This window comes from Bubalus kerabau, chromosome 2, assembly GCF_029407905.1.
Source record: "Bubalus kerabau isolate K-KA32 ecotype Philippines breed swamp buffalo chromosome 2, PCC_UOA_SB_1v2, whole genome shotgun sequence".
Taxonomy (NCBI): domain Eukaryota; kingdom Metazoa; phylum Chordata; class Mammalia; order Artiodactyla; family Bovidae; genus Bubalus; species Bubalus kerabau.
In genome coordinates this window covers 111691959-111719075 of record NC_073625.1, presented here as the reverse complement: position 1 = coordinate 111719075, position 27117 = coordinate 111691959, and the positions used below count along the sequence as shown (strand labels likewise).

Sequence of the window (27117 nt, the reverse complement as noted above, 5' to 3'; positions counted from 1 at the left end):
CAAATCAACGTCTTACATTCTTTTAAGGCTGCCGTCTATGGGGTCGCACAGAATCAGACACGACTGAAGCAACTTAGCAGCAGCAGCAGAATGTGACAATCCTGCTTTGCCTTTAAGAAATAAAGGTTGCTGTCTGACTGTGTGCATCGGAGAGGCAGGATCATCCCAGACCCGCCTTTTCCACTCTGTTTCCTCCCGCACCCGGCTGCCTCTCTGGACTACTGAATGAGCTGAACCCCACGACCTCCTGGCGGCCCAGCCTGGCTTGCCTTGACCAGGCACTGCAGCCAGTGGAGCCGGCCCTTGGGGGGCAGGTCCCTCCCTGAGATGTCCTGAGGCTGCTGGGGCTATCAGCTGCCAACTTGTCTGGGTCAGGCCTGCTGCCAAGTTGATTAATAAGTGCTGGGCTGATACTTCTAGTAGAGCTCAGACCTGCTGATTTTATTTCCCACTTGCTTAGATCATTTCATTATTAAATTAAAGGTTGTTGTGATTTAAACTGAACTGTCAGGCAGCCTGGGGACGAGCACAGGGTTTGGTAAAGAAACTGAACCTGGTACTGCACTTACTAAAGGCAATCTCAATTTTTTCTTTCTCTCAAAGAAATAATTCAAAACTCCAAGGGCTGGAATTAAGAACTAGAACCTTCCCCTGCTGTGTCAGGAGCCCACATAGTGAGGCTGCCACGCCAGGAAAGGGAGCTGATTATAAATAGCACAAAGAGCAGCATCAGTCAAAACTCACTGATGTGCCTGAGCAAAATGTTAAAAGAAATAGCTTCTGAAATAGGAAGCAAAGATTTTTTTTATATTTTTGTAATTTAAAATGCTAAGGAATGAAGACAGTATGTATACATATAGGTTAAACATTCTCACACACACACACTCTTACACACACACACACCCACCCTGCATACCCACACAGAACCCAACTGAGCCCCTTTAAGGAAATGATGGATAATTATTAAATTGAAAATAGCAAAATCACAAGTCGTCAGAGCCTCATAGAGGGAGCAGCTGTCCTTTTTATGTGATTTATTTAGAAAGTCTGTGGTTTCCCCTTTTGAAATAACTTTCCTGTATGCGTGTGTGGTGTTTTTTTGTGTTTTTTGTTTTTTTTTTTTTTTTTTTTCCAGCTGCGATGGAAACCATTTGAGATTCCAAAAGCCTCTCAGAAGAAAGTGGACTTCGTGAATGTAAGTCAATACTACCCACGCCTGCCCACCACTCTCTTCTCTCCCATGGTGGGCGATACAGCCACTTTCAGGCTGGATGCCAAGCAGAAGCAGCCTTGGAGGCAGGCAGCAGACAGAGCACCACCTGCCTCCGCCTTCCAGGCTGGCCAAGGGATGTCTCACTTACCAGCACCATATGGCCCCTGACACCAAAGGGCACTCGTGAGCTATTTACAACATCTCCAAACAGCCAGTGGAAATCGAGCATTTACTGACTTCAGGTTTCTTTGTTCTTGCCTAGAACAGGGGTTCTAAGCCTTTTTGTTCCAGGGACTCCTTTGATAGTCTGGAAGCCTGTGTTTTTAAATGCATAAAATAAATTACATAAAATTACAAAGTAGCCAATTATATTGAAATATAATGATAAACTATTCAAATAACAAATTTGGCTTGCTTTAGAGTAATATATATGCTGCCTTTTTATTTTTTTTTTTATTTTTTTTTTAACCAATCTTATTTTTATTTATTTTTTTTTCTCAGACAGATTTTTTTTTTAATAGAATGTTTTTTTCTTTTGATGTTAATCATTTTTTATTTTTATTTTATGCTGCCTTTTTAATGCACTAAATCACAAGATCTATGAAAAGATCTAATAACTATGGTTATTAAATGTATGAGCATAAATGATATTTTGAGATATCTGAAACGACTATACTGTTACAGGCACTTCTAAAACCACTAGGGTTTGTTGCTTACATTCATTCACATCAATTCAAGGAAATGATAAATTTCAGTCAAAAGTTAGAGAAATATATATATCATTTTTTTTTTTCTCATCCAAGGTCATGAACTCTCCAAAATGGATCCCTAGATTAGAATAGCATCAACTCAGGGTGGCAACTTTGGTTAGCACAATGATGATTAAAAGTTCTGATTGGTAGTTACAGGTGCTGGGATTATTGGAACATCTCTGCTCAGAGAAAGCATATGTAGGGGAAAGGCCAGGAGCTATAAGAAGGTGGGGCTCAAAGAAGCCGGGGGAGGGTTCTGCAGACCACCCTCAGTCCATGGCTTACTTAGAGAAGAGTCCAGGTACCCAGCCTTAGGCCAAACTGTTTGTATCCTATCAAATTCTTTATCCATATTAAATGCTCCAAGCCATGTGCAAGGCTCATCAAAATAGGCCCCAAACTTGCAAAATGAGTTAAAATACCAAAAGAAATCCCTCACCCTGGGTGAACTATGGATATCTGGAGAGCAGAGCTCCCTCCTTTCAGAAAGGCCCGTAAGGTCTTTGGGACTGTGGGTTATTAGCAGAGAGGATTACAGTTAGTCAGAATACTTTCCTGTATCCTGTTCTGGAAATATTAGGGCCTATTTGTAAGCAGACAGCTGCCCACTTAGTGATGTGTTATCTGAGGATCATTCATTGGGCCCTAATGCTGCACCCTTCCTCCCCAAGCTTCCTAGATGCCTGATTTTACCTCCAAAGGAAACTCTTCTTCAGGCACTACACTGATAAAATGTCAAGTAATGAACTGATGTTCTCTAAGGTCAATTTTGATGGAGCCATTAAGTCAATCCAGATCTAGGGCCATGCCTAGAAATGAGGGTGGGCCACCATCTACAAAACATAAGTCAGTCAATTCCAGGCTCCCCATAGGAAGCCTGGTCCCAAAGGGAAGACCCTAGTAGAACTTGCCTCTGATTCTCAGGGACCTAGGGGAGGGCTGGCTGCATTCACCTTTCCCTCTTGTGCGGGTCTCTCCCAGGGCCTGCACACCTTGTGTGGAGCTGGAGACATCAGGTCCAACAATGGGCTTGCTATCCACATTTTCCTCTGTAACACCTCCATGGGGAATAGGTAAGTGGCTCAGACCTACAGCAGGTCAGCCCCCTTCCCTAAGAGCTGCTGCCCAGAGGGTGAAGGCTGGGTGGTTGTTTTTGTTACTGCTTTTTTCTTTTAACCCCAGAGCAATCTTAATATACATTTAAAAATAATGACAATAAATGAGCATTTCTATCTTGACTGACTCCTGTGACATAAATAGGAATGTCCTGTGCGTGTGTGCTAAGTTGCTTCAGTAGTGTCTGACTCTTTGCCACTCCATGGACTGTAGCCCGCCAGGCTCTTCTGTCCATGGGATTCTTCCAGGCAAGAATATTGGAGTGGGTTGCCATTTCCTCCTCCAGGGGATCTTCCCAACCCAGGGATGGAAACTGTGTCTCTTTCACTGGCAGGGGTGGGGGTGTGGGCTGGTGGGTTCTGTACCACTAGCACCACCTGGGAAGCCAGAATGTCACATAACAATGCAAGCAGAAAAGGAATAATGGGGCACTGAAAGCTGGAGTAGTCCAAGAAGCATTTAGACTTTAACCAGGTTTGAGTCAGAATGTCCTTAACTTCTAAGGTTCCCCAGGGCTATTCTTGAGTCCAAAGTCATACTACCTGAGCAGTCATTAGGACTACCTGTTGGTGGCAGGTCAAACTGACAGACTAATAACTGTGTAAGCTTAAAGATCCTGAATAGGAGAACTTACATGTTAGGTTTTTTTTTTCAATCAGAAAAACTTATATATAAAAGGTATTTTTCCTGTTTCTTTGGGAAGCAGAGTATCATAACAGTTTTGCCCACTACCTCTGGAACCAGACCACTGTGTTCAAAGCCCAGTCCTTTCTTCCTGGCTGAGCGACCCTGGACAAGTCATTTAACTTCTCTGAGCCATGAATCAGGGCCAAGATCATGGCCCCATGACAAGACACTGCTAAGTTGCTTCAGTCGTGTCCGACTCTGTGCGACCCCATAGACGGCAGCCCACCAGGCTCCCTGTCCCTGGGATTCTCCAGGCAAGAACACTGGAGTGGGCTGCCATTTCCTTCTCCAATGCATGAAAGTGAAAAGTCAAAGTGAAGTTGCTCAGTCGTGTCTGACTCTTAGCGACCCCATGGACTGCAGCCCACCAGGCTCCTTGGTCCATGGGATTTTCCAGGCAAGAGTTCTGGAGTGGGGTGCCAGACACTAGAGATGTTCAATGTGATATGAGGCCCCTCCTCTCCCTCTCTACTTGAGCTATTAAATGCATTAGCCTTTGTTCACTTCCTTTTACTTTCCATCCACCCTCCTGCCTCAGAGCAGCCTTCTGCCTGGAATGTTCTCCTACATCACTCTCATCCCCAAGTCCTTGCCTAGATGATTTCTTCAGATCTCAAGTCAAACATCCCCTCTTCAGGAAAACCTTGGCTGCCGCCTCAGACTAGATCAGGTCCATTATTCTTTCAGTCCCCTGAACTTGACTTTCATGGTGCCATTACAGTTTATGAGATGGTTCTGTAATTGTTGGATTGCAGTCTGACTTCCTACTAGACTCTAAGGCTCCATGAAGGCAGAGATGAGGTCATTTTGCTCATCATTTTATGCCTAGCACTAAGCCTGGCACAGCCTATCTACTGAGCAATAATTTGTGCAGTGAATTAATTTGTCTGGATATTGTTAAAATAGAAAATCATAGGAACTATTCTATATGTTTCAGATGTTTTTACAATTCAGATGGAGACCTCTTGATTGGTAAGTTTTAAAGACTTCAGACCCTTTCATTGGTAATTGATCCCTAGTTATAAGCTGCTTTTTAATTGTATACATATTACTGTCCTTTCAATCTGTCTTATTTAATGTAGTCTACAGACTGGTGTAATGGCAATTGGTGGTCTGGAAAAGATTCCTTGTACTTTCAAGCCCATACCCTATTTCCTGGTCTCCCTGTCTTTACTCATTTCTTCCCTGGCCTTCCTGCCTGTTACCCTCTCAAAAGTCTAGTAGGGATTTCTCTGGTCTCCTGATTCTTTTTTTTTTTCCTGATTCTTTTTTGATGATCTTAGTACTGATATTTTGGAATGAGCATTTTGATGTAAACCTTAGACATGCAAATGCCAGCTTCCTGCTGGAACTATCAGAGATGGGTCTTTTTCCATCCTGTTTCTGCTGCCCTTTCTGGTCAAGCCACAGAACTGTGCAAATACAAGCTCCTTATTTGGCAACCAAACATAAGAAAAAAGCAGAGTCAATTTTTTCATTCATGCTTTTCTAGAAATAGCCAACTTAAGTTGTCAATTCTGACATTTTCCCCCATTAAACTCAATGAAGAACTTTTCATTTGGAATGAAAAAGCAAATGCCGCCCTTAAGCCTTTCACTCTTCATGAAGTGGTTCTTACATGAAAAGAGTTACTCACTGCTGCCTTGTCTTTTATGTTAGTTCCCCAGAAAGGGAAACTTCTCATTTACACCGAGTTTGGCAAGATGCTTGTTCAGCCCAACGAGATCTGCGTCATTCAGGTTGGTGATATGTCCCCCTCTCCTCCCAGCTTCTCCCTAATTTGGGAGCAATCAGATGTTGCAGCTGCTGCTATTTCTATCTCTGAAATTTCTCTATCATGTCTGGGCAATGGGGAGGGAGTTTGAGTTATACAGAAGGCTCCCTGTGTAGAAGGATTAAGCAGGCTTCTGTGCCTACTTTGTTTTAAAATAGCACACAATCACAAAGCAAAGAGCATTGTCAATTCACTTTCCTAAATATTTCTGCACACTCGGGATGATACTCTGGAGGGACAGAAGGCAGTGAAGATGGATTTCTTTAAATTTTGGTGAAATCAGGGCACTGTTATCTCTGAACCCAGTGAGAGTGTAGGCTAGAATTGGTTTGGGTCACATATGTGATTGGAGGTTAAATTTTTTTAACTCATCTTTCAGCTGGTCACCCTCCAACATAGCTCAGCAGACTATAGAATTATTTGTGCATGTGAGGTTGGCTGTAGCTCTCGGGCAGCTTCTTTATAACTATAGGTATGATTGGTGAGAGCACATCAGTGTCTACTTTCTGTTCCAGAGAGGAATGAGGTTCAGCATCGATGTCTTCGAGGAGACTAGAGGCTACATCCTGGAGGTTTATGGAGTCCACTTCGAGTTGCCTGACCTGGGACCAATTGGTAAATCTTCAATGCAAGCTTCTAAGCCTGACTTGAGATATAGGACATGAATAATTGCATGAAAGTTAAACATCCATCTCTCCTCCTTATCTCATTCAAGCTACAGCTTTCCTCTCTAGACAACTCCAGACCAAGTGTAGTTGGGAATTTCAGAACATATTAGAGTCCCCTGAACAATCACAGGCTTCTTATTTCCGGCCTCTAAGTTCAGGGGCTCCAGGAGGTATAGTTGACCCATTTGATGAGATGATAGCTTCATTAATTAGCTGGTCAGTGCACCAGTCCATCAGCTTGTCCCAGTTCCCATGTTGTGCTGAGGGTAATGACCAGAACCACATCAAGGATGGCACAAGCCTCTTCATCACATACATGCATAACAGAGAACAATCCAGCCCAACTCACAATAAATGTTTCTCTAGAATAGTATACAGACCATTGGAGAGCAAGACAATCTGTAATAGATTTCAGGTTATACAGTGTTAACCCTAGAGGATATAAAGTCTGGGTTGCTGTGAGCCAAGTTTCCAGGAACAGATTCATAGCAATCTGAAAGTTGAGGAGAAATAAAGAGACGAGGAGGAGAAGGGGATGACAGAGGCTGAGATGGTTAGATAGCATCACCAACTCAATGGACATGGGTTTGGGTGGACTCTGGGAGTTGGTGATGAACAGGGAGGCCTGGCATGCTGCAATTCATGGGGTCGCAAAGAGTCGGCCACGACTGAGCAACTGAACTGAACTGAAAGAGGAAAGGGACCAGTTTAAGAAAAAGTGTACAAGTGGGAATGGATTTTGTGGATAGAAGAGAGATCATTTTCTTGTCAGTGGCTTGTGTGTAGACAATAAAGTGGGAAAAACCATAATAATGGCAGGGGCTATGTGGCTATGGAAAGGGGAAATGGACTGAAAGAAAGTCTATGAATGTCACATTCCTACTGAGCATCTTCTACAAAATCTACATACTTAAGAGTCCAAAAGTGTGCCTCACTCAGTGCTGTGAAGGAGCTAGAAACCACAGCCTCCATGAGGCAAATGAAAACCTTCCAAAGTGAACCAAGGTCCCCCACCCCCGATTCTTCTGGCAAGCTGGAGGCAAAGAGAGCAGGATCTGAGAAGTGGAGGTGGTAGGAGGGAATGTTCTCAAACCATCTCTCGAGTGACAGGAGTGGTTGGGGAAATCGGCCCTTGGTTTCATCTTTGGCATGTTTGCTGAAGGTGGTGGCCACACCTCCCAGCTCTTCCCTTTCCTTGTCAACAGATTTTTTAAGAGCAAAACAGGGACAGGCCAGCATGTGCCTTCTGGTCAGTCCCCTGGGGGATCCAGATAGTCAGAGGAAGGTGGGAGGCAGCCGAGAGGCAGCTGGAGCCGCGGTGGGCCGTCTGTCATCCTGCTCTCCATCCGCTCTTCCCACTTTGGTCTGGTTTCCTGCTGCTCCACAGCCAGCAGAGCCTCCAGGTGCCATGCCACATGCACCCTCTGGAAAATATATATAATTGACTAACCAGCTGAGGGCCTATTTTTTTTTAACCCCAGGAACTAGAAATGATAAAACACTCCCTAGGTCTCTCCTCTCAGAGTTAAATTATGTTTTTGCACTTAGATTTTTCATTTCTGATCTTCTGATTTATTTTCTTTCTCTGGAGGGAACACTCACAAAGCAAAGGTGAGCAGGCAGGTCTCCCTCAGTGGCAGACAGATTTGTCAGGCTGCAGAGCAGTGTTGCAGACGTGGACTGATTCTGAGTCCTGTCTAAGGAGCAGAGGCGTGCCTGAGGCTACGGTGTGTAACCTTTTCCTTCTCAAGGACTGTCGATGAGTTCTAGAGTTGTCAGAGTTTTATTAGGAAAAAAGCTCTAGTATTCTATCATATCTTCCCTTTTCCTCTTTTCTACTCTCTTCCTCTCTTCCCCTCCAGTCCCCTATAGTGGTAAGGTAATGCATGGAAAATGTTTATAAACCATATTCACTCTACAACTTTAGGAGGTAATGCTGGTGATATTTTCAGGATTTCTTTTTTCTGACCAAATTTCTTGGGTCCTCCTTAAAAGGTACCAGACTGTGATTCCAATGAGTCTTTCAACAAGGATAGCAAATTGTGGAGTGGATTTTGACATGGAAGAAAGCCCTTTCTCTTTGTGAAACAGTGGCATCTTTCCTGTGTGATTTCAGAAGTATCTAAAAGACTTTTGGATCATTATATTCTAGGAGCCAATGGCTTGGCCAATCCTCGTGATTTCCTGATACCTGTTGCCTGGTATGAAGATCGCCAAGTGCCAGGTGGTTACACTGTGATTAATAAATACCAGGGCAAGCTATTTGCTGCCAGACAGGTAAAGTAAGTGGCTTGACAGGCAGGGGAAGGAATGAATAATTATTAAGCACCTTCTGATTGCCAGGGCTTGTGTTAAGTATTTATATACATTATTTCATCTTTACTATATCACTAAGATACTACAATAAGGTACTATTTGCCCTGTTTGTAGTCATGAAAACAGTCCAGGTAGTGATAACTTACCAAATGTCACAGTAAATGACAGAATCAGCATTCAAACCCATATCTTTCTGACTCCAAAGGTCATGCTGTTTCTATTCATCAAGCAATAAAAAAACCCCACAATACCTAGGTCTCTATAACTGGTGGGGGAACATAATAAACAGGGAGGGAGGTATGGCCGGAAAAGGAAAATTAATTAATAGCAGTTCATCTAAGACTTATATTTATCAATAGTCACCATATTTCAAATACAAGCAATGACTGATAGAAAACAAGCAAAACTCAGTTAATTAGTTTGACTTGGTTGATAGCACCAGACTGGTAAACTCAGGAGATAAGCAAAGGCATTATCTATAGCCATACCACCCGGAACATGACCAATTTCAATTGATAAACAAAGGCATAGATAATAATAATTTTAAAATAATAATATAATAAGTAATATACATTATTACTTAATATACTGGATATATAATGTAGTAGAATAAAGTAACCATATAATAAAAATAATCCAAAGATCTATTCTATTTACCATTATTCATTTGATTTTTTTTGCCCATTTAACTTATTGCTTATATGTTGCTAAGGCATGTTATTTTCTTTGGACAGCAACTCGAAGGTATGCTAACCAGCAGAGGCCAATGAGTTTGGCATTTAAAATTAACTTCTGAGGGTTAATTGCCATCCTCATTGATTCATAGTCACCCTCGTATTCTCTGGATTGGATTTCTTAAAATGTAATTCAGAGACTATTTGCATCAGAAATTCTCAGGGTGGCTTGTTTAAAATGCACATACTTAGATACTACTCCAGCCTGGCATAAATGATAACCTCTGGAAATTCAGTGTGGAAATCACATTCATTTAAAGCATATTCCCTGTATTGTATACGATATACATTTGACAGAGAAGCACCATTATAGAGGTGGCCAGCAACTCCATGGATTTCCACTTTCTAAGTGAACTCTATGAAGGTTGTTCTCCCTTGTGTGCCGTGATCTGTGCCCTGGGAGACTGACTTCCATGGACTGTATCACCTGGACTCGCTAGCCTAACTACCTTCCTATAACAGAACAGTGATCCTCTCTTAGGGCAGACCAAGAAGCATCACCTTAGGATTGCTCTGAAATCTCAAGTCCTTGGGGCTGGAACTCTTAGAGAACTCCTCACCATCCTCACTCACCAACCCAGGAACTAAATCTACCAGATGCTCCTCTGAGAGGTAGTTACCTGGAGAGCAGTTGCAGCCAGTGCCTGCCCTCGGCACTGGAAACCCAGACGGTGGCCCAGATTGTCAGAGAATTGCTGGCATCCACAGATTCTCACCATTGCATTAATATTGTTGAAAAGGCACTACTTGGCTGTGCTTCTGCTGCACATGTGATCAGAGGCAGCTGTAGCTTAGGTACTGAAGAATAGGGTCAGTGGCTTAGGGAGGACAGTTTGAGAGAAAGTGAAGCAACCATAGGATGATTCAGGGTGATATTTCTCCCAAATGATGGTATTGTTAAGTTATGCAAACAGAATCAAATCAAGAAAGAGGCAGTAATGTCAAGTACAAACTGAGGAATCATAGCTATAAAAGCATTATGTGCTAAAATCACCCTTTCCTGCTTTTTCTTTTTGTTGATCAGGATGTCTCCCCATTCAACGTTGTGGCTTGGCATGGGAATTACACCCCCTACAAGTACAACTTGGAGAACTTTATGGTCATCAATTCAGTGGCCTTTGACCATGCAGTAAGTCTGGCTCATGGAGGAACCCTGGGGAGAGGGTACCTTTAGGTTGGAGAGGTCCATAGTAGACACCCGCTGTTCACAGACTCAACTTTTCCAGTGTTGCCTTGGAAGCCCGAGACTTAGGTCATTTGTCATTGTGTTGACAGGAATTCGAATCATCTGCTGCAAGGCTTCAGTGAAGGAGTAAACAACCTACCAGAGGGAGATCCAGACTAGACACTCAGCATTCACCCTGCTACACAGCTCAGTTCTCTACAGGGTGTTCACAGTAACTTTCCTTCCTGGCTAAGAACATGATTTCTTCCTAGACAGTGTATCCCAGTAAGAAAACCAACTGCTAATGTCATTGATGGAGTATTGAGAAAGGAAAATTCCTGAATTTGGAAATTTCTCTGTCCTGCTCATAAATACCAAAGGTCTGCCTGCCCACTTCAGAGCTTCCACTCCTGGCTCTTTTTAGCTGAGATGGGACTGACAGCTCTCTTCCGAAGTTACTCGTAACATTCAGTGCTTGAATTTAAACCAAAGAAATTCTAGAGTATGAACTCGGTCATATTTTTTACTCAATCAGGGACTGCAAATAGGTCCCCAGTCTACAGTGCAGACTCCCAAGGACCCACTTCCTTGATAAAGTGCTAGTTCTGAGATCCTGGGGGAAAGTTCACTTTGCATAATAGATTAACTTAGCCCACAATCTGGAGGGGCAATTAGAGCAGAAGTCAAAGAACCAAAGACAGAACGATTACTCTAAGCCAGTTCAGCTTACCTCTCGGAACTCAAAACTACCTTTCTGAAGAGCAGCAACTCGATAAAACCAAGAGACAAAAAAATGAGGCATCATGCCCAAAGCAGCAAAAAAAGGATCCTGAGACACTGAAAGAGCTTTTTTTGAGCCTCACTGCTTTTTAACAGTTTCAGATCATTTCTCATGACAGATGAAGAAGTATTCATTCTTGCAGCATTAAGGGTTTCTTGATTTGCATTTACACAGACAGTCTCCTTTGTACTGCGGCTATAGTCATTTTCCCAAAATTCAGACCCGATCTTTCTAACACTACATTAGAAACCTTTGCAGGTTCCCTGTGGTTTAGGATTAAGTCTGAGCTTTGAAGCGTGGTGTCCTATGCTCTTCACCATCTGGCCCTGGACTTATTTCCCAGGACCACCTCTGCCCCTCTCCCTCCTGCCAATGCCCTCTGAGCTTTAGCTTTCTTGCTTCTTAACAAAATCTCTGTGCATTTTGATGTCTTTCCTGTTTTCTATGCTTAAAATGCCTTTTTGCCTTTTCCTTCCTTTCCTTCCCTTCCCTTTCTTTTTTCCTACCTTCCTCCTTCCCTCCCTTCCTTATTCCCTCTCTTTTTCTTTCTTTCTGCATTCATTCTTCAGGACCTACCTCAAATATCACCTCCTTTGTGAAGCCTTCCCTGATCTTTTCAGGAAGAGATAAGCACTCTGTACCCCTTTGGCTGTCTATTTACAAAGATAGATTGCTCTTGGCACCTTGCTGTGATTCTTCAGACACTTGTTTCGTTACTCCTTCTGTCCCTGTCACACACACTTGCCACCACCACCAGGGGTGCTGAAGGGCCAGGAATAGAGTTCAGTCATCTTTGAATCCCCAACCCTCACATGACATCAGAAAGCAGACCTGATCACACTGATTGCCATTAAATTTGAATCTCAATCTTTCCACCGAAAGAGTCTAATATTCTTTACAAATCATAATATTGTCCCCCAACCTATTCCCTTCTACACTACCACCTCCCAGATGAGTGACGTATTAATATTTTAGGCCTGAGAGTCAAACAAGGGTAAAAAAGCCATGAGGATACCGTCTGGAATCTCAGTGATTGCTCCAAAGAGATGTGCATCCTACATCTATCTCAACACTCAGATATTATTTTATTTCTATTTCCACCTCACTCTGAACATCCCTTCTGCCAAGAGGTCCCTGCAGCACATGCCAGCTCCAGTCACTCTGACCTGAGGTTGAGATGCAGGCACTGCCAGTTCTCAGACCCACAGGGTAGTACTTACATGAAATGGGGGCTCAGCAGGGTGAAAAAGCTGCTCAGAATCCCCTTAGCTGCTGTTAATTCCTTTTGCTTCAAGCACAGCAAGAGGGGAAAGTCAGATGAGTGATTACTGCACCTCTATGACAAGCCCAGACTTCATAGCCTGGCCTGCAGTTTGATCAGAAATTACAGTGTCACTTGAAAACCCCTTCAGCATGGGGGATGTATGTCATTGTTGGTCACCTCCCCTTTCATCATGTCTTCAGGCTCTCCTTGTCCTTCCTTTCTCAGGACCCATCCATTTTCACGGTATTGACTGCTAAGTCTGTACGCCCTGGAGTGGCCATCGCTGATTTTGTCATCTTCCCACCTCGATGGGGGGTTGCTGATAAGACCTTCAGGCCTCCTTATTACCACAGTAAGTCATTTGCCAAGTTACATTTGGGAAAAAAAGAAAGAGAGAGAGACAGCCGAGTGGTCAACATGACCCCTGGGGAACACTGCTAGAGGTATTTCTAGAGGCAGGATGTCCTGCCCTGGCTGCAGTTCAGAATCCTGCCTCCCAAGGCCCAGTGCTGCTCCCTAGACTGTTAGCTTCTTAAACATCACAACTTGTGATGTTTGGCATCAAGTTGGCAGTGGCATGTTGACTCTGAGGAGAAAACCCTGTGTAATGCTTAGAGCCCAGTTCCTCTGGCCCCGAAGAGAGGCATAAAGGCTGGTAAAGCTTGAAGCAAGACATTTCTTTACATTTCAGGTGTAAAGGGAGGAGGATCTGTGGGCTGTTGTTGCTTAGTTAGTTGTTTGGGGAAAGTTCATTATCTAAGTCTGGCTCAGGGCCAATAAAGTGTGCCTTCTCCAATGGTTTTGAAAGGGAAAAGCAGATTGCAGTCCACACCAGGGGACGGATCCTATTCTAGAAGCAGTTTCTGCAAAGCAGTTGTTGTCTAGAACAGAACTTATCAAATCTATTATTTTAATTTTATTAATATTATTTTTATTTGGTGAAAAGTGAAAGTGTTAGTTGCTCAGTCATGTCTGACTCTTTGCAACCCTGTGGACTGTAGCCAACCAAGCTCTTCTGTCCATGGAATTCTCCAGGCAAGAACCCTGGGATGGGTAGCCATTCCATTCTTCAGGGGATCTTCCTGACCCAGGGATTGAACCCAGGTCTCCTGCATTACAGGCAGATTCTTTACTGGCTGAGCCATCAGGGAAGTTAAAGATTATTGACCCTTTCTTTATGACTCTGTAATAAGTTCTTCAAAAATATTAACAGATTTAATTCTCCTAACTGTTGTGAGAGATAGGTATCATTATCCTTTCTTTTTTTTTTTTTTTTTTTTTAAAAGAAGATGCAACTGAGCTGTGAAGGATCAAGGCCTCACAGCTAGTTAAGTGGTGGAGTCAGTGAAGTACAGGTGAAGTACTGGACATGAAGACAGTCTGATGCCAGAGCAGACAGTCATGGGCATTAATGGATGTCCCTAGCACAGTGCCCAGTGCATGATATGCATCCAATAAATATTTATTTAGCAAATGAATACATCACCAAGAATGAATAAGGTAACTCATGGTGTACTTAATGAAGGTGGCATTTTTAATTGTGCAATAGCTAGCTATAAATTCAACCTAAATGTCAATGCACAATTCTCCTTTCTGGAGATTGCACTTTTGTACACAGAGTTCTGGAAAGACTCTGAGGTGCATTTCAGCTGTAACATTCTTTTTAAAAAACAAAAAAGCCCCTTTCTTTAGTTAACCTCAGCACTTTCTGTCTCTCTGAGGCTTTTCTCTATGTGTGCCCAGGTGCCAGGGCTTTGACTAAAATGAGCATTGTAGGTGTTTGCAGAGGGTGGAGGACAAAGGCCTTCAGAATAGAAGAAGGTCACTTCATGGTCAAATGTCAGCATTGCCTTTTTCAGGTGACATCAGCTGAAAAGGATGCAATTGGTTTAACGCTTCAAAGACACCAGATACTTTGTGAATAGAGATGTAACAAATTTTGTCCTTTCTGAGAAATATCACAGCCATCAAAGCCCATCACATGTCCTAACTGTTCTCCTCCTAGAAGTTAGTCCCCTAGAGGACCTGTTGTCAAGGCGAGAGGCTTGGTCTGGATTATAGCCTGACCCTCACATACTAATCCTTGGTACTTCCCTATTTCACATAGTTCTGTATGGAGGGGGCTGTATGTGCCAGAGGCACTGGTTTTCAAGTTTTAACATATGTCAGTGTCACCTGGAGAGTTACAATATAGATTCCTTGGACCCACCCTCAGAATATCCAGTGTAGGGCCTGAGAATCTGTAGGTTGTTTTGTTTTTTTCCTAATTGGAGTATAATTGCTTTCCCATGTTGTGTTAGTTTCTACTGTACAATGAAGTGAATCAGCTACATGTATCCATCTATCCTCTCCCTCTTGGACCTCCCTCCATGAGAATTTGCATTTGTAAAAAATTCCTGAGTGATGTTAATGCAGCTGTTCCAGGAACCACACTTTGAGAGCATTCAGTTCAGTTCAGTTCAGTTGCTCAGTCGTGTCCGACTCTTTGCGACCCCATGAATCACAGCACGCCAGGCCTCCCTGTCCATCACCAACTCCCGGAGTTCACTCAAACTCACGTCCATCGAGTCAGTGATGCCATCCAGCCATCTCATCCTCTGTTGTCCCCTTCTCCTCCTGCCCCCAATCCCTCCCAGCATCAGAGTCTTTTCCAATGAGTCAACTCTTCGCATGAGGTGGCCAAAGTACTGGAGTTTCAGCTTCAGCATCCATCCTTCCAGTGAATATTCAGGGCTGATCTCCTTCAGAATGGACTGGTTGGATCTCCTTGCAGTCCAAGGGACTCTCAAGAGTCTTCTCCAACACCGCAGTTCAAAAGCATCAATTCTTCGGCGCTCAGCTTTCTTCACAGTCCAACTCTCACATCCATACATGACCATTGGAAAAACCATAGCCTTGACTAGATGGACCTTTGTTGGCAAAGTAATGTCTCTGCTTTTCAATATGCTATCTAGGTTGGTCATAACTTTCCTTCCAAGGAGTAAGCGTCTTTTAATTTCATGGCTGCAATCACCATCTGCAGTGATTTTGGAGCCCAAAAAAATAAAGTCTGACACTTGAGAGCATTAGGGGATATAAAAATCACTTATTAGTAGAATGCCTTTTAAAAAAATTCCCACTATCAGAGAGTTGAATTAGTTGGCGTTGAGGTGGAACCTCAGAATCTGCATTTTGAACTAGCGAGTCAGGGGTTCTGATGCTGGAGCTTTACAGACCACGCACTGAGATATGCGCGTGGCCTGGGGCTTGTCTTCCCCATCCAGGTTCCCTACTCTGCTACAGCGCTCAACCCACTGAGTGACTTTAGTTTGTAATTCAGGCTGCCTGAAACAAGTGACCTCATGAAATACCTCTTATAACTTCTTTTTTATAAAGAACTCTGAAATAAATTTGGCTCGGGAGAGACAGATTTCAGAAAGGCTTGATTGCCCTGAGTTAGTTGGAAAAGCCACAGAACCCTGAGTTAGAAATTATTTTTTACGAGAGACATTAAAAATAATGCTTTAGCAATAATCAAAATCTTTGCTACTTTGATGTGACTTTACAGAAGTGGAGAATGATTTCTGTAGAAATATTGCCTCCAGTCATCTTAATGCACCTTAGTCAACTGGATTCAGCATTAATCAAAAAGGCAAGGTCTACCTTCCCACTGTCCTTTGAAATATAGAAAATGATGTAGAAATGTCATCACCAACTCACTGCTACCTAAATTCATATTCAGATCAAAGCTGAATTCAGTCTTGCTCTCTTCTTAAAATTAAGCCTTGAAGGTGACCCTGAGGACACATACTAGATGGAGGAGTATGCCAGAATATTTAAGTCATGAGCAGAAGTGCTTTTAAAATGTAGACTATATGCTTACAGGTACTTTTCCCCCTCTATTTCTGCTTCATGGAGAAACAAATAGTGCTATAATCTGGGTCTTGCATTTTCTGCAGGGGCCTGCAGCAACATTTTGGGTTCTGGGCAAAATGGGTATGACTGTTTGGGCAGTTCCACAAAGAAGAGATGGGGACAACAGAGGATGAGATGGTTGGATGGCATCACCGACTCGATGGACATGAGTGTGAGCAAGCTCCAGGAGTTGGTGATAGACAGGGAAGCCTGGCGTGCTGCAGTCCATGGGGTCGCAAAGAGTCAGACATGACTGAACGACTGAACTGACTGACAAGTATTTTGGCACTTGGCTATATTCACATGTAGGAAAGAAGAGTGGAGTACTTATCATGTCAAATGTTTAGCTTTGCAAGGTTTGCCAGTGCCATCCATATCTCTCTACTCTGCCTATGATTTGCAGTGTCAGCACTCTCACAGGACTGACTATGATTATGAGGAACATTAAAGAGGCTGCTTCTTACTCATTTCTATCACAGTACTTAGCACAGTGTCCATATATGCTGGTTAGATGGATAGGCAGATGAATAGGGAGGGGAATGGACAGATGAATGGATGGATGTATAGATGGGTAGATGTTTTCAAGGTGTTGTATTTCTTTAATTCTTGCTCTAAATAAAAAGCTTTGTTTAAACAGAAATGTGAGATAGAAAGAGTGGGAACATGGTGATTTTTGTCAAATTTTGTTGATTCCAGGAGGTACAACTAGGACCAATATACTCAACTTACATGAAAGCAAATTTCCAGTTGACTTGGGAGAACTTTCTAATACCCAGAGTCTTCAGTAATAGGATAGGTTCCTTTGTTGAGTAGAGCACTTCAATTCACAGGAGGCATGCAGGTAATTTGTCAGGAATGATATACAGGGTATTTCTGTATTGAGTAGAAGTAGGGAATCCCTTCGGCTTTCCTCGTGGCTCAGATGGTAAAGAATCTGCCTGCAATGCAGGAGATCTGAGTTTGATCCCTGGTTGGGAAGATCCCCTGGAGAAGGGAATGGCTACTCGCTCCAGTATTCTTGCCTGGAGAATTCCATGGACAGAGGAGCCTGGCAGGCTACAGTCCATGCGGTCACAAAGAGTTGAATATGAATGAGCGACTAACACTTTCACTTTTTTTTCAGGGATCCCTTGCAGTATTAAGATTTTCAGGTTCTATGAAGAGAATGTCAATGGAAAAAGAATTAATCTAAGGAAGCATTTTGGAAAATGAAAGAATAAGATGGTATTATATTCAGATACAGAAGATATTTGTTAGAATATATAGTATTTATGGATTAGATGTATAGATAATAAGATTTTTTTCACACAAATTATTATTTGATAATGGACTCCAGGTCCAGGTTTCTTTCCTTATATCACATTTCCATCAACACATATACACACAAACACACACACAGCTTTAATTTTCTAATTTGTAACCAGAAATATGGTGATGCCCTGTGCTCCTGTGAGGCTATTTGGGAAGGAATTCAGATCTGGGAAAGTGGATAATTTTTATATGGAGCTTGTAAGCCTAGATGATGGAGTACATTCACTCTTTATCACGATTTACATGTTAGTTATTATTAATATTCTTGTTTGGGCCCTACTTTTCTTTAGATCTAGCATAATTTCGTTCAGGCAGTGGAACCTAAGACCTCTGTTAATCTACATAGCCATGGAGTAGAGCTTTGCATACCAAGAATTCCACACTAATGTTTTGTGGTTGTTTTCCTGTCTATCTATGTTCTTTATTATTTCTATGAAATTTTATGATTCTCCTCTCTTCTTGACATTCTGTGGAAATAATGTTTGAGAAGTCTAGGTGTTTGGGGTCCTTGCCTTGGATAATAAAAATACTGTTTCAATCTTCCCAGGGAACTGCATGAGTGAATTCATGGGACTCATCAAAGGTCACTATGAGGCAAAGCAAGGTGGATTCCTGCCAGGGGGAGGCAGCCTGCACAGCCCAATGACTCCCCATGGGCCTGATGCCAACTGCTTTGAGAAGGCCAGCAAAGCCAAGCTGGCACCTGAGAGGATTGCTGATGGCACCATGGTAAGCAAGTTAGATATGAGGCTCTGCTGGCCTCTGGGATCCCCAAACTTGTTGCGAAGAATGGCTATTTTTTATTTCTCCAAAGTCACAGAGAAGTCTGGAGAGGAGAGTGTCTGTATGTATGTTCCCACCTGTGTATGCACATACCCTTTTGTGTATACTAGATGCCTGGTGTGTTAGGGTAAAAAGAGCTTTGTACTTGGAGTCAGGTCTAGGTTTGAATTCCAGCTCTTGTTTCCTGTGTGACCTTGAGGAATTTACGTAACTTCTCTGTGCTTCGTTTTCTCCATCTGTAGAAAAAGTAGGGCATCCAGTGCAGCTGGTGTGATTTAACCCTGCTGACTGCGCCACACTGTGCAGACAAAAGGGGGACATTATTAATACTGTGTCAGGAGTCTTCCCTTATCTGTATGTGGCCCTGTATATGTATATTATATACATATATATATATAATATATATATATGTTCTGTCTCAGAGTCATCTCCTGCTTTTTGAAGTCATCCTCCAGGACGACAGCAGCAGGGTTTGCAGGATGTAACTTATAGCTGGTTTCTCAAGCCCAGGAGGGTCAGGCAGCCTTTGCCTGACTATAGTCAGGGCTTGTGAGCAGCAGTTCTCTCATTTTCTTTTGCTCTCCTTTGTAAAGGGATGAAACTGATGGGATTTAAAAGCTATTTTGTATTCCTCCTGTGTCACGCTGTAAACATTGAAACTGAACACAATTGCAGTTGGCTGCAGTACTTGATTTCATTTTATTTTTGCATTCTTGGAGATAGAGTTTATGAACCACAAGGAGTAATTTTATGCGACATCATATGCAAACTTGCTTTACATTTTTAAACCAATGCCTTCAGTGTTACCTGACTTTAAAATCAATAGCACAGACTGGCCTGACTCCATGCCCAGCTTGCAAACTACCTAAGCAGAGAGCTTATCTGCCCCTCTACCCAACGCAACGCAGATTGCTTTCAGTCCCAACTCAAGGACCAGAGCCCATGAAGCTTATCTTCAGGGGCAGGGTGTGAGTCCCATCTGCCAGACCTCAGCTCCATTTCCCCTTGCAAGGGCCTCTGCAGTTTCTGTAGAACACTTTCATCTCTGTGCGAGAGCTCTATGAGATACTCATCATCTTAAGCTACTACCTCCGAAAGTTCCTGGGGGTACACAGGCTATCCCATAGTTACCACTTAGCAACCTTGAATGCCCAACCTGGCTTTGGATAATGTTACCAGGGAGCAGTGTTCTGCAACAGTGAAGCACAGGACAAGGCTGTTTTTATGAGGAACAAGACTTTGGGTCTCCCTCCCCATTTCCCATTATGTAATTTGGATCCAGGCTCATCCATATGCCTTATCCTTATACTACTTTGGAATAAATTAACTTTATAATACTGCCTTCATAGCTCAGCTGGGATGGGGCTTTGTTAGTCCAGTCAGACAGGAAGTCTCCTAAGAAGCCGTTAGCAAAGAGACAACAATAATTATGTCCATAATAATGATCTTTATATCTGAATAGTGCTTTATAACATGCCCAACACCTCACATCAAGCTTGTCATGTGAAGTCAAGCAGGGTCCATCATCTGTATCATTTTAGACAAAAAGAAGTTAATACATATTAGAATGTATGCCAGACGTTAACAGGGGTTCTCTGAGTTGTGGCACAAAGAGAATTTTTATCTTCCTTTTGTCCATCTATATTTTTAGAGTTTCCAACAATATAAGTACATAAGAATTTTAGGTTTTTGTTTTTTTTAAAGCCATAATTGGTCAGAAAATCAGCAGTAGGTGAAGCTGGAATGTCAAGGATGCACAGGGCACTTGCATATTCTTTCCGTTGCAGACAAAACCTGCCTGAACATAGAAGGACACCCACCATTCAGAACCTTCTTGGACAGGGCTTTTAAAAGTGTGACAGCCATTCCCACTCCCTTCTTCCTGCCTCCTCAGTCACTCTTTTCCTTCTTTTCCCTTCCCTAGCCTATTTCTTTTCAGAGTCCTCTAAAAGAAAGGCTCAAATCCCAAATCTGCAACTTCTCATTACTACCACTTTAGACAGTCACTTCCCAGCTCTGAACCCCAGTTTCCTCACATATTAAATGGGAATTATGTTCTCCCTCACATGGACATAGCCACCATAATGGCCCCTGAAAAGAATAATCCCAGGACTCTCCCACCTTTGCCCTTGGATCTAGCAAATTTAGCTCCATGGTGCTACAAGAACAATGTGATGCTTATGTGCCCAACTCCAGTTTAGTAAGAATAAAACTTGAGTGTCAGAGAAGCTGAGGGTTTCACACAAGCTATTACCCACTTGTAAGTAGTAGGACCAGAGTCAGAACCCAAGGCTTGAGTATTTTCTCCTTACCATGCAAGCACACGTGATTTATTACTCAAAGAGTCTACCTACCCATATCTTCTCTCTTCACATCTAGTAAAATGTGTTTTATTACCCACCTCACTTCCTCTTTCTTGTCTCCATCCGCATTCCCTACAGGCATTTATGTTTGAGTCTTCTCTAAATATGGCCGTCACCAAGTGGGGGCTGAAGACCTCTAATTGTCTGGATGAGAACTACTACAAATGCTGGGAACCTCTCAAGAGCCACTTCACCCCCAATTCCAAGAACCCTGCAGAAACTAACTGATACCGGAGCATGATGCCATAGTTGAGAATGGATTTGTGTGATTTCCTTCAGAATCTCATGCCCTTTGGTGGTATTCGGGGAGGGGGGTTGGTTAAAATGGGAACTCAGTTTCTCATAGTCAAGGAACTTAAACATTTTTAAAAATGTATTAAGTTCTGTCAGCTTAATTACTCAATAAATACTTGCTGGTGTTCTGTGAAATTGACAATTGATAATAATCAGACATTGATGAGGCAGACCCGGGTGACCGGGAATGGGAGTCCACGAGATTGGACCAGGTGATTAGGTTCTCCTGGAGTGAGAAGACAGGCAAAAGAACAGAAAGGAATGGGAAGTGGTGTTTGTCACTACTTTGTAGTTTGGACACATTTCCCTCACTTTGTTGCCATAGTAGCAGTTTTGATATCCTACCAAATTTTTATTTAACACTGTGAAATGAGAGTCAGCTATGTATCGGGGCCTAAGAACTAGGGTTGCCAGATAAAATAAGATATCCAGTTAAATGTGAGTTTTGGATAAATCACAAATAATTTTTAGTATACATCCTGTGCATTACTTGGGTATACCTATACTAAAAATTATTTGTAGTTTATCTGAAATTCAAGTTTAACTGATATGCCTCTTTTTTTTTTTTTTTTTTGCCTCATTGCACAGCATGGGATCTCAGTTCCCTGACCAGGAATCAAACCCTCGCCTCCTGCACTAGAAAGACAGAGTCTTAACCACTGGACCCCTAAGGAAGTCCCACACCTGTGTTTTTATTTACTAAATTTGTCAATCCTATGAGGATATGGAGGTCAAGAGATAAGCATGGTCATTGCCCTTACAGAGATTATAGACAGGGAGACAAAATACACAAACAAAATAATTGCAAATTGAGAAACATGCAAAGAAGAAAACAAATAGGAACTGAGATGGGAATGACGGGTGGGATGGGGACATCTTTCTTTAGGTCTTTGATGAAGTGACATTTAGCCAGACCTAAAGGATAGGACACCTAGGGCTTCCCTGGTGGCTCAGACAGTAAAGAATCCACCTGCAATGTGGGAGACCTGGGTTTGATCCCTGGGTCAGGAAGATCCCCTGGAGAAGGGAATGGCTACCCACTTCAGTATTCTTCCCTGGAGAATCCCATGTTGCAAAGAGTCGGACAGGACTTAGCAGCTAAGCATGATATACAGGTGCTTTGGGAACTGGGAAAGGATAGGAAGGAGCAAGTCATAGGAAAGGTAGGGTTGCTCTGGAGTAGGGTGGGGAAAAGGACATTCCAAGAAGAAGCCTTGTGAATTTAAGGAACTGAAAGGAGAGTGAGTGTGGGGAGCCCAGGACCAGGACATTGCAATAGTCCGGGCAAAAGACTCCATTGTCCTGGACTAACGAAGTGGCGGCAGGGACCTAGTGGATAAATCCGTGAAAGCTTTGGACTAGACCTGAAAGAACTCGCTAGTGGACTGGATGTAAGGGGTGTGGAAAAGAGGAGTTGCAGATGGGGTGGGACTACTGTGGGTTTCTGGCAGTGGCATTTCTTGGTCTCAAATGGTGAGCTATCTTAGTAGCTGATGTACCTTCCCAATGTTCTATACCATATTAAGACGTCTTTATTAAAAATTAAACATTGTAAACTAGTAAGACAGTTAATATTTTTAAATAATTTTTTTTTTAATTTTTATTTATTTGCCCAGTATATGGGATCTTAGTTCTCTGGCCAGAGATTGAACCCACGCCCCCTGCATTGGAAGTGTGACGTCTTACCACTGGACCACCAGGGAAGTCCCTAGATAAATTTCTAAATTGACCACTACAGCAGGTTGCCAGTGACTCACCTAGACCCCATCAATGATCACCATCCTGTGTTGGCCAGCTGCTTCCAGTTGCCAGCAACACACTCACAATATTGCCTGAGGCCCAAAGCAGAACAAAAGTTCTGAGGAGTGAATGGCCCTGGACACAGTCCTCAACCACCAGAGTGGAAATTAGTGGATAAATCCGCTAGTTCTCTCGTTCCATACCTCTGAGGCTTGTGTTCAGCTGGGGTTCCTGGCAACTTTCAGAATGATTAAGCTTCACTGCCCAAAGTGGCAACTTCTGAAAACATATCCATTAGTAGCTTCCTTCCCTCTTACCTACCCACTCCCCTGTAGTGCTTGCTGGAATCTTCTCTCAAATAACCCCAAACCAGACAACCACTAAATGTTCCCAAATTCCAGCGTTTACATAATGAGCTCACTCAAGCAATGGCTCAGCAGTAAATAAAGTGAAAGTGAAAGTGAGGTCGCTCAGTTGTATCCGACTCTTTGCGACCCCATGGACTGTAGCCTACCATGCTCCTCCCGCCATGGGATTTTCCAGGCAAGAGTACTGGAGTAGGTTGCCATTTCCTTCTCCAGGGGATCAAACCTGGGTCTTCCTCATTGCAGGCAGACGCTTTACCATCTGAGCCACCAGGGAAGTCCTCAGCAGTAAATAATCCGCCTGCAATGCAGGAGATGAAGGAGACTTGGATTAGATCCCTGAATTGGGAAGATCCCCTGGAGAAGGAAATGGCAACCCATTCTAGTGTTCTTGCCTGAAGAATTCCATGGACAGAGGAGCCTGGCAGGATACAGTCCATGGGATCATGAGTCAGACACGACTTAGCAACCCAACAACAACCCTCCTCTTATACACAAACCTAGACTCTCACTGATTTCGGTTCACTCTGTTATCAGTGTGCTGGCAAAACCTTCCTAGAGCTAAAGAAACATTCTGGGTTTACATCCATTTAGCATCTGAGCCCGTGTACTTTATCTCCCTGTTGCTGGCAGCAACTTGTCAGCAGGAGACAATATTTCACCCAGGCCAGGCTGTTCACGCTAATTAAAAAAAAGATACAGCTTCCTTCTGTTGTGCTTCAGATCAGCTAGAAAGATCTGTATCATTTCCTTAATTCTCTACTCTTAAAGATATGTTTCTCTATTATTCTCCCAAGAAATAAGCCATCTGTTTGCTTAGAAATTTAAAAGTCTTTTTAAAAAGAAAAAAAAAAAAAGGCACCCTGATTAGGTTTCCTCCAATGACTGGAGTTTTCTGCTAGGTATCCTTGGCATCTTTATATATTTTCCTGTTAGAATGCCCCAGAAGTCACCCCGCCCCCCACCCCCCACCCCCTTTTTTTTTTCTTTTTGGGAGACTTCTCACAGCCCAGCCTATTGGCAGCGGCTCTAGACAATGGTTCACAATAAGGGTGATTTTGTATCCCTCACCCAAGACCTCTGTCAAAGCCTAGAGACATTTTTTGTCGTCACAACAGGGGAGGGTGTTATCGGCATCTGTTAGGTAAAGGTTAGAGAAGTTGGCAAACCTTCTACAATGCACAGGACAGAGAATTATCTGGTACTGAATGTCAGTAGTGTCAAGGGTGAGAAGCCTTCCGGTGGTTTTCATCTTCGCCTGTACATTGGAGCTCCTGGTAGCTTCAGAGACTCCAGGTGCCCGGGGTGTATCTCAGATCAATTAGAAATGCTGGGGGTGGAATCCAAATGAGAATTTTCTTGAAATCCCTCAGGTAATTGCAATGCGCTGGCAAGGCAGAGGGCCACTGTTCTATTAATAGAAACTACCTTAAAATCAGTATCCAAAACATTCTGTTTGCAATCTTTGAATTCTGGTCCAAATCTGGGCCTCTTGGGTCTACAGAAAGGAGGTGAGAAAAGCTCCCAATGTTTCAGTAAACACACATTGAAATGGGATAGGATGGGGTGTGTAACGAGAAGCTACCCAGGAGGAGAGGCCACAATCAGGCAGTGGTGGGAAGGGCCACTGCCTGCCTCCAGAAAGCACGCCCTTTGTTGACCAGATGGGGCACAGAGAGAGATGGAGGAGGAGAGGGAAGGTAGGAAACCTAAAGCCTAGATGTAAACTGTAAGTTAAAAATTAATGTGCAGTTTCTGTGTTGTAATTTTCTAGAGTGATGCAAGAGTTATCACTTCTGAGTTTGAAGGAAGTTCTGCCCTTCCAGAAAGATATTTTACTGCTAAAATGGGGAAAAAAAAAAAAAAAAAGGCTTGAGAGCTGACATTTAAATTTCTTTGTTACATTTAGTAAACAGCTAGGCTTCAATTTGATAGAATCAACTTTATATAACTGTGTGACAATCTGAAGTATATCTAAAATTCATCCTTTTGTGAGTCAGTGTGGTACCTAATTAAGAGGGCAGATGCTGAAACCAGACAGCCTGGATTCAAATCCAGGCACAACCACTTGTTAGCTATGTGATCCTGAATGAGTTATTAACCTTTCTGGCTTCTGTTTCCTCAGCTGTAAAATGTGGATAAAGATAATACTTACTTCATGAGGAATTCTGACTCTGGAATCCAGATGGTACTTATAGCTGAATGAGTTTGAGCAAGTGACTTAACCTGTGCCTCACTTTCCTCCTCTGAAACAAGGAAATGATTTGTTTCACAAGAATTTGGTGGGGGTTTAAATGAGACCATGGGCTTCCCTGGGGGTTCAGTAGTAAAGAATCTGCCTGCCAATGCAGGAGTTGAGAGTTCTATCCCTGGGTCAGTAAGATCCCCTGGAGAAGGAAATGGCAACCCACTCTAGAAATCTTGCCTGGGAAATACCATGTATAGAGAAGCCTGGTGGGCTACAGTCCGTGGGGTCTCAAAAGAACTGGACACGACTCTGACTAAAATAACACAAAATGAGACCGTGTGTTGAAAGCACTCACACTGCTTTTGGCCCCTACTGAACACGGGCAGATCTAGATATTATTGTTGTTATTGTTGCTATTGTGAGTCACTGAATACTTATTAGTCTCTGCCTCAGAGAGGCTATTGTGGGGCCTACTATAGGATATACTGGAAAGAGTAAGCCAAGGTCCTTGTCCGTAAATAACTAGCTTTTAGCTGAGGAGGAAGGCATGCACTCTCCTAATGCAATAAGTAACAGAAGCCCAAAGTGCAGAACATTTAGAAGTACATATTGCCTTTTTCCATCATCTTTTAGGTCTGAAGAAAACCATATTGAGTTTCAATTTAAGATCTCAACAGTGCATATTAATAGCTCAATTAAAGTGAAAGCTAAGACAGAATCTAAAGTGCCTTTGATATAAGTAGTTCGCCTATGACTAACTATAGAGCTTTTCCTGGAGGAGTCTTGCCTAACCATGTGGGCCTTTGGACTGTAATTAGCCTACTCTAGTTTTTTTTTTTAATCTAAAATTATATCAGAAGCTTTGACACAACCCACTATAGCACTATAACAGTGATACCTCACAAAATAACCAAGTGTGTGCAATTCTAAATTCTATATAGTCGCTGGAAGAGAAATTTAGCAAATGGGGCAGTTTTGCTCATTCATGAGCATTTAGTGTCCTTATTTTGGATTTTATAAATAAAATTAAAATCTGAACAATTATATTTTATAATAAATAAAAGGACATGGTATCAATTAACAGTGCATTCAATTGTAAATGAAAATCTAACATTAGTTTAACAACTAAGACTTTATCTCATAAAAGAAGTCTGGGGTTGGCAGGTCAGGACAAGGACAATCATAACACGAAGTTAGCTGGGAGCCAAGTTCATTCTGGTTTTCTGCTCTGCTATTCCTGAATATTTCATTTCATCCCCAAAGAAAGGCAATGCCAAAGAATGTTCAAACTATAGCACAATTGCACTCATTTCACACGCTAGCAAAGTAATGCTCAAAATTCTCTAAGCCAGGCTTCAACAGTATGTGAACCGTGAACTTCCGGATGTTCAAGCTGGATTTAGAAAAGGCAGATGAACCAGAGATCAAATTGCCAACATCCACCGGATCATCGAGAAAGCAAGAGAGTTCCAGAAAAACATCTACTTCTGTTTTATTGACTATGTTAAGACTTTGACTCTGTGGATCACAACAAACTGTGGAAAACTCTTAAAGAGATGGGATTACCAGACCACCTTACCTGCCTCCTGAGATATCTGTATGCAGGTCAAGAAGCAATAGTTAGAACTGGACATGGAACAACAGGCTGGTTCCAAATCGAACAGTGGTGCTGGAGAAGACTCCTGAGAGTCCCTTGGACTGCAAGGAGA

The 27117-nt window shown here is 42.7% G+C and overlaps 1 protein-coding gene across 2 annotated transcripts in view; it reads left to right on the top strand.

Moving 5' to 3' along the window:
- Window positions 1-21240, top strand: part of HGD (homogentisate 1,2-dioxygenase) — a 43436-nt gene extending 22196 nt beyond the window's left edge. The window contains exons 5-14 of one of the 2 annotated variants that reach the window (XM_055568310.1): window positions 1136-1195; window positions 2947-3038; window positions 4706-4740; window positions 5428-5507; window positions 6058-6157; window positions 8363-8487; window positions 10285-10389; window positions 12696-12822; window positions 18223-18404; window positions 20900-21240. In XM_055568310.1, coding sequence (XP_055424285.1) covers window positions 1136-1195; window positions 2947-3038; window positions 4706-4740; window positions 5428-5507; window positions 6058-6157; window positions 8363-8487; window positions 10285-10389; window positions 12696-12822; window positions 18223-18404; window positions 20900-21049 — 1056 coding nt within the window. In that variant the 3' untranslated portion in view covers window positions 21050-21240. The remainder of the gene's footprint in view (window positions 1-1135; window positions 1196-2946; window positions 3039-4705; window positions 4741-5427; window positions 5508-6057; window positions 6158-8362; window positions 8488-10284; window positions 10390-12695; window positions 12823-18222; window positions 18405-20899) is intronic. The other variant, XM_055568311.1, reaches the window with a different exon arrangement.
- The last annotated feature ends 5877 nt before the right edge of the window (window positions 21241-27117 follow it).